This window comes from Hippocampus guttulatus, chromosome 3 (genome assembly GCF_054856545.1).
Source record: "Hippocampus guttulatus isolate MCC_2025c chromosome 3, RoL_Hgut_1.0, whole genome shotgun sequence".
Taxonomy (NCBI): Eukaryota; Metazoa; Chordata; class Actinopteri; order Syngnathiformes; family Syngnathidae; genus Hippocampus; species Hippocampus guttulatus.
Window position 1 is genome coordinate 15,096,320 of NC_141263.1, and position 18,388 is coordinate 15,114,707.

General features: G+C 40.3%; 1 protein-coding gene across 5 annotated transcripts; it reads left to right on the top strand.

Annotated features, from left to right (window-relative positions):
• Window positions 1-2,683: 2,683 nt before the first annotated feature.
• On the top strand, window positions 2,684-18,388 carry znf280d (zinc finger protein 280D). 5 transcript variants are annotated; one of them, XM_086106988.1, is made up of 20 exons: window positions 2,684-2,848; window positions 7,820-8,000; window positions 8,448-8,578; window positions 8,773-8,981; window positions 9,072-9,168; window positions 9,507-9,731; window positions 9,804-9,872; window positions 10,913-11,019; window positions 11,099-11,286; window positions 12,569-12,726; window positions 12,818-12,918; window positions 12,995-13,141; window positions 13,349-13,483; window positions 13,567-13,793; window positions 14,184-14,324; window positions 14,438-14,506; window positions 14,878-14,993; window positions 15,076-15,097; window positions 15,261-15,426; window positions 17,155-18,388. In XM_086106988.1, the coding sequence occupies exons 3-20, from the start codon at window positions 8,455-8,457 to the stop codon at window positions 17,509-17,511; spliced, it is 2,658 nt and encodes an 885-aa protein (XP_085963114.1). In that variant the 5' UTR covers window positions 2,684-2,848; window positions 7,820-8,000; window positions 8,448-8,454; the 3' UTR covers window positions 17,512-18,388. The 5 variants fall into 5 exon arrangements, with proteins under 5 accessions (XP_085963114.1, XP_085963115.1, XP_085963116.1 ...); XM_086106989.1 differs by having other exon boundaries at window positions 7,832-8,000; XM_086106990.1 differs by having other exon boundaries at window positions 7,847-8,000.

Sequence of the window (18,388 nt, forward strand, 5' to 3'; positions counted from 1 at the left end):
GATAATGATTTATACATATTTTTGCAAAAAGAATAATATTCAATAAATACCAATTATGTTCCTAAGACAATTTCGTTATCAACAATTCCGAGTTCAATGGTCGAACTTCTTCAAACACGACTCAAATAGATCATTTTCATGTGAGTAGGCAGATAGTAAGTCTGACTGCGCGCGCATCATGGAGGCGCAAGCCACGCTGAGTGAGTGGCATGGCTGCCTCCAAATCCTCTCGCTGACAGAGCCGTGTGAATAATGCCGTCCTCGTGCTGTGCGTTGGGTTGTCAGAATAGAAAGAGCAGCTGCTACAGCAAGTAGACACTCTAATCCTGCAAGGTACTGTATAACTCTTTTCCCTCCTCGGTGCGCGCATCTTAACTCATTCACTCCCAAAGACGTGTTTAAACGTCTTTTTAGACTTGGTCCAGAATTGGCCGGTACCTAATGAGTTAATGACATCACTGTTTTTTGCAAACCTGAAACTCATCTAAAGGACCGGCCCATCAGCGATTCTTTATGTGATGAGCCACTCAAATCATTGCGCGCATGTCCAAAACTGCTCTCAGTAGGCGGCCATGGGGCCACATAAACTGGGCCCATCATCCAATTAAAATAGCAGAATGATATACGCGACGTGACGTAAAGGCGCAAATCAACACACGCTCAGTTTGGGCGGATGACAATACAGTACTGTACTGTATATACCAGTAGGCTCGGTACGTTTTTATCGGGAGCAAAACTCTAATTTAGCATTTTGCCACTTCAGCAAAAAATAGAAATTAACGTTTGGGGATGCATCAGACGGTGGATATTAACATTGTTCAAACACGAATGGACAAAAAAACGCTCCTTCCACCTGGAATGGTTCAAAAGGAAAACATGGCTAACTGCATGTGTGTGATCAGAAAATCGCTGTTTTGGTTTCTTTGCCTGCTGTTCGGAGGAGACACTACATGGTCTGCAGTTGGATTCAAAGATTTGAAGAATCTTTCAGAACGTCTGACGAAATATTCATTCATGAAATATTGGACTTTGACAGACGGGTTATTGACAAATTTGCCCAGATGAAAGATCTGCATTCTTATTTTTCAAGAAATAAACAACACTCATGAGTAACATCTTTATTTTTGAACAATTCAAAGGTTTTATTCATAGCCTTATTTTTGCTATGAATAAAATGGATTGCGGTCTTGATTTATAAAATACTGTTTAGGCTTTGCTGCTTCCTGGATCTATAGTGTCCACTGTCGTGCCCCACTCAACTTTTCATGCCAGAGACGCCACTGTTCGTATCTAGATGTTGACTTTTTTATAATTTGGCACGAATGATTGTTCTTTAAATTCTTCCCAGTAACGCATCTAAAATTAACCTGGAAAATGATTTTCCAGTAATTATGTAGGTCTATAGCTATTTTTGGTGCTGATTTGGCATATATCTGCCTATGCACTTTATAAACAGCAAACAACCTATCCACAACAATGTGCGCTTTCACTCAGTAACAAAGCATCCCGCTATTAGTTAAGTAGTTACTTGGCCTACTTGAAGTACCTGATATGCAAAGGCAAAGAAGAGAGGTTGGGAGACAAGCAGACAAACATGATGCAGACAGTGCCCTGCGACTGATTAGCGACCAATTCAGGGTGTCGCTGGCCTTCCGCCCAAAGTCAGCTGGGAAAGGCTACAGCACCCCCCCCCCCACCCTGTGCAGGATAAGCGCTGTTTAAAATGGATGGATAAATAGATGTAGACATAATTTTATAATGTGCCTCGTAGTTCTAGTAGCACACAGTTTTCAAGTGTTGCAAAAGCAATAAAAATATTACTTTTAGGCAATTTGTGGCATCCAAGGAAACTATTTGGAGTAAGTTGAGGAGCTTCATTTGGAAACAAAAAATTGGCATTTGGTACCATCTTGTGGCATCTATTGGCAACTAAACATCTTTTTGATGCGGTGGGTCAATTAATCACGTTGCTATTCACTCCACGGCATGGTTCACTGACCTCAGAGTTAAGTGGTCGATGTTAATTAAAAAAATATTATACAGCAATGTCCAAGGACGTACTGGGTTCGAAATTCAGCCCGGGAATTTGAGATAGAGAGGTCCCAATTGCCACCACACCCCTGGAAATGTCACAAGGATAATTGGAACATTTATTCACAGGGTCTCTAGTTTTCATTCATAATCGCACGAGTAGAATATTGAAAAAAAAGTGAAAAACACTTGTGTCTTGTACGTGTAATAAAGACTAATTTGTGAACACCGGAAGGGATGGATGGATGACAGTTGCTGCACATGAGTAGGACAATGTTGGCATAGGACAGTTGTAGTACAAATACATGGTGCGGGGAGGCAAACTTACAACGTACTGTTGTAGTAGTACGTAAGTAAGTAGTACTAGTGTACTAGTACGTAATTGAACCTTACTAGTGACCTACTCTAGTAAGGTTCAATTGACCTCAGAGTTAAGTTTTTCCCATTACTAGTAAAAGTGGTACTAGTAATGGGGAAAACCCGTTACTACAGTCTAGTATGCCAAAGTTGTCTTACTAGGGAGGACAAAGAGCGCCGTGATACAAAAAAATGACAGCGGATTTCCATTTGTGGTTCGAGGGGTTCTTTTTTAGTTCAGGGGGCGCTCGTACATCGGATGTTCCTGACTCAGTTGAAGTGGAAATCGCCATGATTGGTCCAGATCCGCAACGAGTGTTTCCGCCGCGCTTGTCTCAGACTGGGCACCATTTCCACCGCTGGTGTTGTGGTGGGGAAGCGCAGTATTTACAACCCTACTTCCACATCTAACTACCACTGCGACGCTGGTGATTAAGACTTACACCTGGCTAGTAGAGAGGTAAGCATAAAGCTCCCAGAAAAGATTCTCCATGCGATCCAGTTTATCCCAACCTCAATATTTCAGACAATTGACAACAAGCTAATGCTAGCAAAAGATTATTGTCTTACGACAAGCAGGAAGAGACGAACTAAGCAACGCCAGATTAATTAATGCACCCAAGTCGCTGAAGTGTCACGAATAAGACGCCCTCCCTCGTTTCAAATGTGGTTGGCCAAAAAAGGCATTGCAAAAAAACAAAAACACGAACGCGCTAGTAAGTTAGCATTACTTGCTGCAATACAACTGGACGCTAATACTGTTTTAACATGTTGGCCAGTGCACATCTTTGTTATCTGTATTTTTAACACTCTTTGACAAAATGTGCACTCAAACAGTATTTCAAATTAAGTAAATTCCATGCCGTGTGTTGTTTTGAAATACAACGTGTGTTTACATTATCGAGGTATGTAGTTTGTTTTATTTGTAGCAATGTCACACGTTTGATATCGACCCCCTTTTGTGCAAGCAACTGCTGATCATTTGGGTTCGTTTTTGGAGCAATTTGTTTGGAGTGTGAATAGAAATGGGATAAGCATTCGCACAGGTTTTTCCACTTACGTCGTCAATACCGCCGCCATCTTGGATGGAAGCTTTGTGCGAGTATATAACAAGAACGTTAAATTGTTTTACATGACAAAAGTCGAAATATTTCTCACAACAGTTTTTTTGTTGTTGTTGTTGTTGTTTGTTTAATAGATCGCCCTCTAGAACACATGATTTAGCTGTTGTTGATGGTGTGCAGTCAGTAATTGTACACAATTGTAAAAAGCATAGCAATCAATACGTTCGGGCTGGGTATTAGGAACCTCATGATTTGTTTAGTTATTTAGGTTGTGATGCTATTTTGATTCTTTAGTTTGTGTTTCGATCCAATGTTGATATAAATATTGCAATGGTATTATGGACTCCGATGCATCGATTAATCGATATTTTGACTAGGACCGTTTTTAAAAAATATATTTTTGCAAGAAACTTTGCGCTGACTTGACTAGAAAACGATGACAAAACTTAAGTTTGCATTTGCTTAGTCAGACCATTTCATAATGTTTGTTAACAATATGAAGCATACTACCAGGTGACATAAAACAATCTGCTGATTTGTTTTGGGTCATGCATCCTGATATACCTAAAGCTGGGTTTACAACTCATGATTTTCACAGTTTCGGACTGAGAACTGAAAGTCAGAATGGAGGTTTTCGAGGTTTACTAGAGTCAGAGCAGGTCATCTCAATGGTTTAGTGTCAAGTGGTAATCTCTGCTGTTTTAGATCAGTCTTTTCCTATTTTTGGCCTTAGAACAATACGACACATATTTGATACAATCAATCGTAGGCATGGGCATTGGGCCAACATTAGATTCTGATGTTATGATAACCGTGAGCGAAAGTATTGCGGTATCATAGTCTTAAAATTACTGTTCAAAAGGGTACCTTTTTTTAAAGAAAAAAATATTATTATCAATCAAGATAAAAACAGCATTTTGATTGAACATAATCTATTTTTTTCTAAATATATATTTGGTACAGAAGAAAAAATTACCATGTTGTACTAACTAAATAAATGTTTACATTCCTCTGTTTTAATTGTTCTTTGTAAGTCACAGTAGCCCATCACTGGTCTGCTGGTACTATATATATATATATTTATTTATCTATTTATTGTTCATTTATTTACTAAGCACAATGCACAGAGCAAAAAGGCATCAGTGTTTGCAGTGTCACTTTAGTCTTGAACCTCCCTGATGGGGAGAGATTTGTGTCAAAATTAATCACACAAGTACATCTGCAATTTTCACATGTTTTTCAGATCCACAAATACATCCGCATTTTAAGTTTAAAATAAGTCTAATAAAATTTTTCACAAATATGTTAACCCTACAAACCATTAATTGACAACGTTCAAAAGGGACATTACCGGACAACTCTACCAGGACTTCATTTCAAAACATGCAAATTTTCTATTTAGTTTTATTCAAATCAAAATCCACTGGGTGATTTGGCATGGAATGACCTTTTACCATGATTATGAAATGTCTACTGGAACATCTCAGAATCTTACTCTCCTTCTCTGTTTCCAATATGAAATGGGAGGGGGGGGGGTGCTGCAGCCTATCCCAGCCGTCTTCGGGGAGTAGGCGAGGGACACCCTGAACCAGTTGCCAGCCAATCGCAGGGCACACAGAGACGAACAACCATCCACGCTGTGTGAGTGCGAATGGTTGTTCGTCTCTGTGTGCCCTGCGATTGGCAACCAATTCAGGGTGTACCCCGCCTACTGCCCGAAGACAGCTGGGATAGGCTCCAGCACGCCCGCGACCCTTTTGAGGATAAACACATTAGAAAATGGATGGATTACATTAGGACTATAAAACCCAACTTCCCGCGCCTAATTTTAACCCATGAGGTCCAAACAATGACATGGCTTGTTTTATTTTTATTTTTTACCTCTGCATCCTTGAAGCGTAATGTTTTTTTGAAGTGCAAGTACAACCACATACGAGAGTTCAAAAACATCCAACCCTTTGATAAATCACTGCTTTTGCAACAAAGGAATGGACATTGGGTGTCTTTGGCAATTTTCATTGCAAATCATTCTCGATTGCTTTCCACTGGCTCCTTTCCTTTCATATGGAAAACAGTGTGATTCTGCTCATGTTATCTGTTTCTTCGTGGCAATTCAAGTCACTAGTTATGTTTTTAGAATTTGGACTCTCATTGACTTTGCTTTTTCAAACTAGCTTTTCTTCGTTCTAAAAGCCATTGTTTGCGTTCGTACTACTCAGCAGCAGCTTGCTATGAACAATGGAAGCCTTCTACTTGGAAATGCTAATTAATTAATTAATCATAAATCCCCCCTATCTTATTCTCGTCAGTTTTTTTTTGATAGTATTTTTTTCCTATTGTTTATTTCTGTACAGCACTTAGTATTGCATTTTTAATGCGTGGAAAGTGATACACAAAAAAGTTTGCTTTTATTTAAAAGTTGATGTATATTTTATATATATATATATATATATATATATATACACACACACAGTATATATATCTTTTAGAGCTGTCAGTTTGGCGTGTAATTATCGGCATTAATTTAAAAGAATTTCAACGTGATTAAATTTTTTCTCGCGAGACTAATGCAGCAACACATCACAGCGGATGTTATGTTGCTCTCTAAATAAAGCGGAAACAAAACATCAAGCGCGCTGCAGAAGTCCACGCCCATGTCTGTTTTGCCAGCGCGAGTCACCGAAACCGGATACTTAAAGTGTTTATGAATGGGAAGTTTACTTTTAAAAAGTTGCTAGATAGTTCCAATGACAAGACCAAAGTTACCTGTATGTTTTGCAGTCGTAAACTGAGCTATCATCATAGCACATTGAGTCTGAAATACCACTTAATGGCCAAGCACACAGCTGATGTGAGTACTCCGCCCCCTCGTCTAAGACAGACAGCTATGGATCATTTCAAAGCGAAGAAAATGGATAACACGACGAAGAACAAATTTGCTGAAGCCATAGCTAAATGTATGGCTGCTGAATGCAAGTCTGTCAACAATGTCCACTTTACCCACACTAGCCACAAGTGCCATTGTTTATACTGTTTATATTGTTTATATCATCTATACTGTTATACTGTTCAGATTACATATTATGTCTTTTTTATACCGGGTAGCTGCTATCTTGTCTTAGCTGTGTGTGTTTAATGCACAGCATGTTTGCATGCATATTTGCACTGAGGATTGAGAGGAAGAAATTTCATCTATGCTGCATGTCATACATAAAGCATAATTGACAATAAAGATGACCTTGAACCTTGACCTTGTCCACAGCTCGACTCAAGCTGAAATCATTCGCATTGTATCTAACGACTCCACTACGGATTGCCAGCGAGAGCCTCCATTACAAGCTATGCACAGAAATTGTACGTAGCGGAGAAGGCACTGTTTCGGGAGAGAAATAAGAGACTGATGAGCCTCTGGTGAATAAAGAGCAGGTAGTCTGTTGAGTACGATGTATGCCACGGACACAATTGTTACTTGTTTGGAACTATTTTGTGTGGAAGGTTACCGTGTTCCGTGTCCATATAAATAAAGGGGGTGGAGCTTCTCTGTATTCGTCTGACAGTGACGGTGCACTGAGACACGTCGAGAGTTCAGCGGTGCAGTGGTCGCGACCACGCTGAAAATAAGAAAACATCTCCAGTGTTGATGTCTACACAAAACCATAGAGAGACTTCCGCGCATGAAGGACCAACAGAATTAACATAGCCTGACTGCTGTGTTCAAAGCAAACTTGAGAAAAACAAATTATGCAACCATGTCTTAAATCCACGATAGGCTGAGTACTAGTTTACCTTAGATGTGCACTATATAATTTTATATTGCTCTGGTTTGATTCCCTAAAAAGAGCTGGTAAAGGGGCTGTTGTGTGACAAAATATTTTTTTCGCTGTTGTTGATAGACAGTAACATTGTGTGAAAGATTATGTGTGAATAACTGCTCCAAGTGAACATTTTTCATGTAAAATTGAAAATCGAAATTGTTGTTTCAGTAAATATTTGCATTTTGCACACAGAAAACTGATTCATGATTCCATGTTGATGAGAGCATTAAAACGGGGAAAAATAGGACAAAAAATATAAAAGGAAATTAAATTTAGAAATGATTAAAAAAATGTGAGTAATCACGATTAATTATTGGTTAATTTGAGTTAATTATGACAGTTGCGTTTTTGATTAAATATTTTAATCGTTTGACAGCTCTAATATATAGAGTATATATATATATATATATATATATATATATGTGCTTGGTGGTTGCGCCTTCTCGGCAGCATATACCAGCACTGTTTTTGCCTGGGAGGAATGTCGGCGCCATTTGACTGTCGTTGCTGGACTGTCCCGGGGCGCTTGTGTCTTGCGCCTGTAATGGGCAGCATTTTTCACAGCCCCGCTTTGTTCAGCGGAGAGATCGGTGCTGTTGAACGGTCTGCGGCTGGATGGATGTAAGGCTTGAGGAGCCAACGATGAGAAGAAAGGAGCGTTAGTGCAGAGCGCCGATGCGGATGTGGAACTGGGAGTCGCGGCTTGGAATTGAAGTGGATTTACATGGGACAGGTGTGAGCCAATCTCTTTTTCGTCAATGGACGCTACAGCTTTGTGTTTGCTTTCAAAACTTAGCTTGTAGCAGACGTGTGCACATTTTCAGCATGACGTCTCTGATCCACTGGTGAAAGGACACTTTGATCCTCTCCTCTTTCATCTATAACTGCTTCAGACAACAAAGTGTATGCAGAAAAGTGGTGAAGATTGCACGACTGTCTGTGTCCTATGTGTTGTGTTGTGTTATTTTTGTTATTTTGACTTCAAAATGGCGCCGCGTGAGTGGCTGCCTTTCCAGCAGCTCCTATATTTTGTTGTTCTACTTCTTCCTTTCATAACTTTGCTGCTGTGAATTGGGAATTTCTCCATTGCGAGACTAATAAAGGTTTTCTTATCTTCTTATCTTATATATATATATATATATATATATATATAATTTTTTGGTGTGTGTGTGTATTGTAGATCCAAAATGTCTGAACTCTTTATGGAATGTGAGGAAGAGGAGCTCGAGCCATGGCAGAAACCAGCGCCACAGCATGTGTTAATTGAGGATGATGACGATGACGACGAGCCCATATTTGTTGGAGTAGTATGTATGTACACTTTTTATGAGAATTACTGTTTGGGTATATTTTCATTTCAGTGATACTATATGTGGAGCTTGGATATTTATTGGCCATGAAGAGATTTCTTAATTGTTATCTCAATGTATTTGTCCTAAGCTATTATTTTGGTCGTTGCACCTAATATCAGATGTCCATTTGTTTTTTAAAAACGTGTCTTCCAGCAAAAAACGAAAAAGAGGTGCCACCAATCTCTCCACCTACCTCAAAGACCAATGTGGAGAAGCAAGAAGCCAACTCTGCTCCTGCTCCTGCGTCAACCCTAGCCTCCTCTTCTATAATGTTACCTTTGAAAATAGCTGGAAATGCCATCAGCACCTCTTCATCTGGTTTCACAACACTGACTCCGCAGCCTGTTATTGTCAATGATCAGGTATTGTACTTTAAACCATGTAATATTTTTTTTTCCCTCCATGTGCCTCGAGTAAGTAATATTCTACATATTGATCTGTTTTAATCCAAGGGCTTAATCGTAACCCAACAGTTAACCAGCAACAACAACCTCATTGCCACTCTTGGGAATCAGTATCCTCCTGGGACCAAATTTACCCTTGTAACAGGTAAAGTTCAGTTGCTTATGTCATTGGAAGCACGCCCCGCTCAACTGTCATGTGTCTTCTATCGTATTGCTCATGTTTCCACATAACTACATTTTTGACTGTGACAAAAATTCGCTTCATGTCTCCAGTGGCTGGAACATATCGAACTGTTGTCATGGGTCTTTCTCACGCCGCAATGACGCACATGGTCAACGATTATATTCAAACCTGTATAATGTACTAAGCAACAGATTTCTGCATTCACTTTGTTGGTTATTTAAAATACAAATATAGCTGATGTTTGTCTTTAATTGTGGTTTTGAGTGCGCTTTTAAGAGTTGGGATGTTGTGTATTTCAGCCGGTCAGCCACAGCAGCTCATCCAGCGGTTCGCACCAGTAACAACTGCGGTGCCCGGTGTTGTCCATCGGCCTCATGTGCAGCAGATCCGAAACAATGTTGTGACGTTGGCTAATGTGCAGAACCCTACTGTATATACAGCCAAACCCCGTCTGCTACAAGTCAGCCAAGCCACTTCTCTGCAGACCATTGCCTTGCCTGGTCAGGCTAACAGCTTAAACAAAGGTGTGCCCTTGAAAGGCGTCATGCTAATTTGAGCACGTGTTACTCAATGTGCCTATTTTGTATACTCCACAGAGACTCTGAAGCGGGTGTTGCCAGCTCAGCAAATAGACACTGCTGCAAAAAGATTCAAAGATGATGTCTGTAAGTTTTTACTCTTTACAACTTTTATTGCCAAGTTCAATTAACTAAAGTGTTTTTTTCCAGCAATTTGTTGTCAAGGCCTTTTACAGTATACATTTGAATTTAGAGTCATGTGCCTGTAGTGTAGTACAGCGTTGTGCTGGAACATGCTGGGAGCACTAATATCTACTACAAGAGATGCAGCATAATAAGAACAAGTAGAAGAGGCAGAGGTCCCCAATTATTGTAAGCTCGGTAATAGTCATTGTTCCCACAGAGCAGAGGGAATGTATGGCTCAGAGTATTGTTGTATATTGTTTGCATGTGTTACTGCTCTGTGTGCGCCAAAGTAGCAGTCTATGAAGGTTTATAATAACTCTTGTCGATGCTTATTTCTGTTAACCTGTCATTTTCTTTTCACATTACGTTAGCTTTAAGCTAGTGAACTGCCTCCACCTAACGCAAACGCAATTCAGCTTCAATTAAATAGTACCGGTACTTTAAAAAAACAACTGCTGTTGTTATAAAGTGCCGTACACCACAATACAGTAAATGAAACTAGAATTTCAATTCAAACATAAAAAAAATTACTTGGTGTCTCCCTATGCGGCTGTTCTCTGCAATAAACGGGGGTTCACTGCACAACTATAATGGAACTCACTAGGCGCTGAACTCCACCAAGGATTAACCCTAATTTTGATCTGCACCAAATGCTCTAAATAGGATTTGCAGTAGTGAAGGTCTGCGTGGATGTAGTTCAAGTTGCTAATGCCATGTTGTTCTCTTCAGGCCACAAACGAGAGGCGAGCATCTTCTGGTTGCGGCAAAGTACAGTGCCGTGAAAAAGTATTTGGAATCAGGAAGGAGGCAAAAACTACATCACAGCACTGTAGTAGTGCACTCTATTTTGCTACATTTGTTCTAAGACCCAATTAATCAACTCCTCCAGAATAATACCAAAATTTCCTCTGCACTTTCATGTTGTTGTTGTTGTTTTTTTGTGATTAACTTTTGCATTGTCAGTCACTGTAGTTATTCCTATGCTTTTTTTGTACCTTTAGGCCAAGCAAACGTGACCAAACCATTGGAAAATGGTGACATTAAGAGAAATTGCCCAAACTGTAAAGAAGAATTCCTACAGCAGGAGGCGTTGGATTGTCATATGACTGTATGTTTGTTCATCAATGTTTCATTTAAATATTTTATTGATGCTTTCTGGATTTTAATGTCTAAATCTATCGTTTCAGAGTTGTCAGGCTAAAGTGGAAGGGAACGCTCTGCTCGCCAATAACATTGTCACGCACAAACGCATCATGCTGGTGTCAGAATTCTACTACGGCAGATTTGAGGGTGATCCTCCCAAGGCATTGCTGCAGAGAAGCAGCATCACTTTCAAGTGTCAAAGCTGCTGCAAAGTTCTCAAAAGCAACATCAAGTATGTTCATGATCAACACGAAATCTTAAAGCTTGCGTTGGCAGTCGGTGTGTAAGAAAACATGGTTTCACATCTTAGTCTGGATCTCTTTTCCTTTACGGGCTGCGGATGAGCATGAAAGCATGTGGCAGTTTAGAAAACAAGCATTCAGACAGAAGCCCCGGCAAATACAAAGCACTTTGGCTGCAGAGCAGATGCACGGACTGCTGCATGAAGCTAGTTATTCTGAAAAAAGAAAAAAAATCATTTTCAGGCGATACTGATCAACAGGGCTGCCGAGATGTGCAATGGCTAGGCTAAGGTACACGCTAACCACTCTAACTCCGCTGCTAAGCCTCTCTCACCTCCAAAGCCAGATCCATAACACCCAAAATGGGTGATCTAAAATTATATTTAGGACGAAATCGCTGAATTCGGACCAGTTGCATCTATTAATTATGGAAGCCTGGCTACGCACTGAGATTCCACACGTTTTCAACGTAACTGTATTTGAAGCTAACCGCTGCACAAACAGAAGACTCATTGCCAGATTTTGATGTCCAAGGCCCCACTGTAAAAATATTGTTGCCAAGAAAGACACATTGAACATCTTAGATGGATGACTTTAGTAGACTGTTTACCCTTGTGGGCCGAAAGATGAAAAATGAGCACTCGTTTAGGCGGTGTATGAACCATTCTTTTGATTAACTGTGGTAGAAACCCTTAAAAGAAAGCGTCTGTAAGCAAATTTTAATGGGGACGCACATCTGTACCTCAATTGCCCTCTCGCTGTAGTGGTCAAAGGTCACACACATGAGAGATTCTATTTGGGGAGCTGAGGTAGCAGAAAAGCACAGACTGATGAATGGGTCTCGGTTCATTGGGCATTCGTGGTACATAGCTGTGGATGCGTTTATTGTCACTGCATCATTAGACCAAACAAAACTTACTGTAATTAAAAGGAAGGTCCATTATAATCCATCATATGAAGTGAGGCGAACGGAGAGGGCCTAATTTATCCTTTGTACAGCTGTGGGACCCGCACCTTACTAATTACATAGAGATACCATTGGTCAACCCCCCCCCCCCCCCCCTCAAAGAAATGGCAACTTTTTAAATCAGGAAAATACGGCACTCAAAGGTATTGTTAGCTGTCGGGATTTCAAGATTTAACCATCTATCCAAGCCCCTTTTATGAACATTGCTTACAGCTGTAAGCATGGAAAAAAGACTTCATTCTCTCGCAACTTCTTGGAGGGTCCTGGGCGTGAATGTGACAAGTGTGTCTCTCCTTCTGTTCCAGGTTCATGAACCACATGAAGCACCACCTGGAGCTGGAGAAGCAGAACAATGAGTCCTGGGAGAGCCACATAACTTGCCAGCATTGCTACCGCCAGTACACAACTCCATTCCATCTGCAGTGCCACATCGAGAGCGCGCACAGCCCGATCGAATCTTCCAGTATGTCACATGAAGACCTGATCAGTTCACGTTCCAGTTCTGTGCATCGCCTTGAGTGTCCGTTTTATTCTTTTTATTTCCTCCTTTTTAGCGAATTGCAAGATATGTGAGCTCGCGTTTGAGTCTGAGCAAGTGCTTCTGGAGCATATGAAAGACAACCACAAGCCCGGGGAGATGCCCTACGTCTGTCAAGTCCGTTGCCTCGAAATGTTTCAAACCATATGCAAATCGTGATACAGATTAACTCATGGCTGTCTCCTCCACACAGGTGTGCAATTACAGATCTTCCTTTTTCTCGGACGTGGAGACACATTTCCGAAGTGTCCATGTAAACACAAAAGACCTGCTGTGCCCTTTTTGTCTCAGAATTCTGAGAAATGGTCAGTGTTACATGCATCATTTCATGAAACATCAGGTAAGATGCTGCCTTCCAATGATCCTCTCAAATAAAGCAACGAGATATTGTAGAACGTGACGTACTACAATAGTTGAGGGTAGCGTTTCCTCAACTTTTTCGAAGGCACATATTATTCATTAATATGCATCTAGTCCTACTCACTTAATGTTGCGGTTAGACGAGCGCAAGCTGTCAACTTCGTGTGCAATCTGTTTTGTGTTTCAGAAAAAAGGCATCCATCGCTGCGGAAAATGTCGACTGAATTTCCTCACCTACAAAGATAGAATCGACCACAGGGCTCAAGTCCACAAGACTTTTAAAAAGCCTTCAGTACTGGAGGGCCTGCCCGCGGGGACAAAGGTGTGATTTATCTCATCGACATCATCCTAATCTGGTTAAGTATCTTCATGACATTAATATTCTCTTTTACTTCCGCACCGCAGGTGACTATTCGGGCCTCCCTCAGTGCCAAGACGGTCGCCATGTCGAGTTCAGTGGATCGATCTGCTGTCGTTTTAACTCCTGAAACGCTGAGCATGAGTGCAAAAATCAAACCTGGTGGTTTGGCCAAATCCAAACGTAACACCTCCGAAGCAGTCAAGCCCAAGACAGTTCTGAAGAATAAAGGGAATTCTGCTACCAATTGCAACCTGTCACTCAAAAGCATGAGGTTTGTTACCTGAAATCTTTGCTTCGCCAAAATTCCGTCTGGAAACATTCAGTCTATCAGAGGCTGTTTTTCAGGATTCACTATTATGGAGCTTCCGAGTATTCATGCCAGACCAGGAGCAAGCTTAATAGACATTATTGGAGCACTGAGAAATGCAAAGTAGCTCATTTTGGGTGTAATTATTTTTTTCCAGACACCCATTAGACTGGTTAAAAATACGACAGTTAAGTTTGTAAACAAGTGTGATTCGGAGTAATTGAGCTCAGTCATCAAAAATGGCTGCTGGATTCAATCATACAACACAGGTTCTTATAGAGTGGTAGAAAGAATGGTGGGATCGGACAGGCGAGTCAATATTTCTTTGACCGTGTGCTCGTTTCCAAATTTCAGTGTGAATGGAGGTTGTTACACCTGCATTGAGTGCAACACCAAAATCGATGACTTCTCTTCCCACTTCTTGCTCTCTTCGGATTGTGGCGCCTGCAATTATCGGACAAGTTGCAAAGTTGCCATTGGAAATCACATGATACGGTATTTTTTTCAAGTTTAGGCAGCTGGTTTCAGTGTGTATCTTAATAAGTGGTGGTGGTGATGGGTTTTTAATTTTTAATTAATTTATTTATTTATTTTTGCCCTTTGTTCAGATTTCACAGCACAGTCAGCAAGAGCAGGTTTTCCAAAGTGGATCAGAGGAAACACTCATCTGCAATGAAGTAGGTTTTCTAATTTGGGTTGATTGCTGTCTTATTTACTAAGTCACAACAGTGGCTGTATGTACTCAACTGGATTTTTGAACCAAATATTAGCAGCAAAGTCACTGTTCTGCTCAAAATGTTTCTGTTCCGTTTTGTTCTTCTTTGTTCTATTCCTGAATACGAAAAAATGTAACAAAAATAATCAAATAAAATAGAAACAATCTTATGTTCTGCTATACTGTCCCAAAACAACATATCCTCTGTGTCTGAAACAGTCAGTCAAAATGCTCTAAAACGGTTGGCAATATGGGGGAACTCTGCCATGAAAACGGCTGTCGGTGAATGAATTAATTTAGTTCACATCTGATAAATGGTCGCTTTTCCTGTAGATTAACGCTGGTGTGTCTCAACTGTGACCTCCTGGTGGATGCGTCAGGCGGAGACGTGATGAGCAAACATTTAAATGACAGAACAAATCACATATGCAAAGTCATTGAGGAGAAAGGTATGAGTTTTGAAGCTTGTGACATCACGTTGTGTGTTGTGTCACTTCTCTTTAAAGCCTTCTTCTGTTTTGAACCCAACAGGTGTCAAAGCCGAAACTGGAGTGTGAGTACAAAACGCGACGTACATATTAGACTGCGACTTTACCGCCACAAACACAAAAAAACAGTACCAAGATAATGCCCCCACGAATGGGAATTAACTTTTTGAACCATCTCATGACAACACATAAATTCATTTGTAAACTTATCTTGTCTTCTGAATCAAGCCAGGACTACAGTGAGACTGTCCGAATGAAAAGGAAGGAAATACTCCCCAAGATGAAGGAGGCTCGAGAAACGGGTGATATTGCCTGCCAGAGACACGACAAACCGATCATCGTCAATCAAACTGCACACCAAAATAACACAGAAACATCTGATTACTCCTCAAAGGTATGCTCGATGTAGTGCATTCGCTATGGAGTCATGTTGCGACACATACACAGACTTGTGTGGTCTGATGAGCAAGTGTCATGAGTTCTGTAATCTATTCTAATCCAACAACATTCTGAGCTGTATCAGAAACTCACCGGGATTTAGCTTTTAATGGCTCAAAGGGTGCAATCAATGTTTACAATTTGTTCAGAAGCAAAAGGGACAAGCATGGGGGGGAATAGTCATCTACATTCTTGGGCTAAGCAATCGAATCGGAAATTCATTTTTGGCTTCTCGTGATTAAGAATATTACAATGGAAGAATAGCAATTAATATACCGAATGATGCAGTGTGTTGGCAAGTTCTCAACATTGTCAAAATACCTTGAACGCCTCATCTCATGTCTTGCGTCGATTATTCTCCCGTCCGTTCCTGAGCGTACTTGCAGCTGTTCAATGACACGCTAGTTGGAGTTTACTATAAGACTAAACATACAACAAAAAGAATTACACACATTGTTTATTTCAACACGAGTCATACTTGCTTTAAGCAGCCCAGCGAAGCTTTTTGGGACAGTGTCCGGCATATTGGAAAAAAACGTTAAAAGCTGTCATTTTCAGTTTTGTTATTCTTTGTGTTTTGATGAGGCTCAAAATAAAAACTGTGATTCTTATATAGTTTGAAGGAGTGCCCGCTAACCAGCATACTCCAAAGGCCTTTAATATATATACTGTATTTATATATACATTTTGTAAATGGCTACAGTCAAACCTCAGTTTTCGAACGTCTCTGTTCTCGACCAAATCGGTTTTCGACCAAATATTTCGAGTTTTTTATGCCTCAGATTACGACCGAAAATCGGTTCTCGACCAAACTGAGCGCACTTGAATGTGCCACTTGAGTCCTCTCACCTTACACAAGAAAGTGACGCTTCCTCAGGTAGATGAGGAAGTGACACTCGTGTAGCGTTTTATTGTGAGCAGACGTGTTCAATAAAGATTTTTTTTTTTAAGAACGTGTTTTCGGTTTTCGAACAAATCGGTTTTCAAACAGCTTTCTGGAACGGATTATGGTCGAAAACTGAGGTATGACTGTATTGAGAATTTTTGTTTGTTGTTATTTTATTCTTTCCGAAAGTAGTAGTATTTGTTATTTGCATTCACCCACCTTGTTAGTTGTTAATTTTCCTTTAATTTAAATACTTTTGGTCACTAATCATGCCTCCAACTCGCGTTCTTATTACATGCAGTACGCTGCAGATGACAATGACGATAGACATGATAGTATCGTTGTCACCCTAAATATGGTCATATCGCCCAGATTTACCTTCAGCTATCGTCACCTTCAATATTCAAGGCCTTGAAATAAGGTCGGTGTCAGTAAGATTAAGATATCCTTTATTTGTCCCACACTGGGGAAATTTACAGTCTACAGCAGCAAAATTGGGGGTAGAAGAAGAAAATCAAAGTGTTTGCATGCACAAAAATAAGTGTTTCAGAGAGAGCTGTACACAGTTCAGTTAAGTGCAATATAGATATAGATAAGGTGGCTGTGCTCTTTACAATTGTTACTGTTTTTTTAACGTATTTTATTTTTTATTCAGCAGCCTTCAGTATTCACCATCCCTAAAAAGAAATATTAGTTACAGCCTTACTCTCCTCATTTGTAGCCTCCAAACTCAAGCAAACATTGTCATTGTTTTCTGCATATTGACACTAAACTCTGGATATTTGTTTTTTTACACAGTCACTCACAGTTTTGAAGTCATCACCAACGGAAACGACCTTCGAACCGGTTCAAATCGAGAAGATGGAACACTTACCTCACACCAAGATTGAACAACTTCAACCTTTGCCCGTATTGCCTGCAGCTCCCGAAGATTCTGTCGGAGAAAGCGCGATGCAATCTGTCTCCTCAGCTGTTGAAGATTCTCCGAGCGAAACCGTGATGCAATCTGTCTCCTCAGCCGTTGAAGATTCTCCGAGCGAAAACGTGATGCAGGCTGGCTCCTCCTCTTGCGTGTTGGCTGGCGTCGAAGATGTTGAGCCAATTGGAGACTTGAATATCACGGAGAACTGTCAACCTGATCAAATCTCTGATTGAGCAGCAAACGGCGGGACCAACAGAGCCAATACCAACAAACTCTTTTTATACTTGTCAAACCATTCAAGTGTTCCCCATAGAAGAATGGCAGAATTTGTCATTCATCCAACCATGAATCAGTCGAGATGTCCCGCCAAAAGAACATTGTAGATATGTCATGATAGTGGATGCTGTTAAACTCATATCGGTACATTTAGAAAACATCATTGGGATCCCACTAGTGAGCCGCGCGATGCGTTTGAACCTTCGGCATCCGCCTGGCACACTTTTATATTTTTTATTTTTTTGTGCAGAACCGTTTTATTGAATATGTTAAAATGTCTTTCACACAGTTCTTTGGTTGTCGTGTACCAAGATGGGCCGTTGGTTTTATTTTGATGGCATTTGACCTGAAATGCCTTAATAGAAGTGTCTTTAAATGGGCCGCAAGAGGGCATGATATTCAATACTGCACATGATGCGGGATCATCCATTACCCTACTGAAGCTCGAAACATTGGCACCATGGTTTTAGGCTTTGTCCCGAAACCAAAGATTTTACGCTGATGTAGAAAATGTCCATTGGTTGTGGTTCTTTTCCACATTCCAATCCTGACTTCAAAACACAAATCTAAAGTTGAAATATTTATTTAAAAAAAAAGTTTACTTAAGACGTGTATGTTAAGGTTAAGGAACAATCCTGGTGCACAAATGTCTTGGTTTACAATTTATAGTATTGTTTTCTTCCTTTGTTTTATGTCATGTGGAATAGTCTAGATCATGTGATCAAGGCAGTTATTTCTACTTCTGATATCTGTTATACTGTACATTCATTTCCAGGTTACAGTATTTGTTTAAAAAATAAATGAATGGCATTAATAGCCTGCTGGTGATCTTCA

Excerpts from the sequence above, each read along its gene's own strand:
- znf280d (XM_086106988.1), top strand. The coding sequence starts at position 8,455 with ATGTCTGAACTCTTTATGGAATGTGAGGAAGAGGAGCTCGAGCCATGG. Across the intron at positions 11,020-11,098 it reads CGTTGGATTGTCATATGACT|AGTTGTCAGGCTAAAGTGGA; the intron begins GTATGTTTGTTC and ends CTATCGTTTCAG. Across the intron at positions 13,142-13,348 it reads ATCATTTCATGAAACATCAG|AAAAAAGGCATCCATCGCTG; the intron begins GTAAGATGCTGC and ends TTTGTGTTTCAG.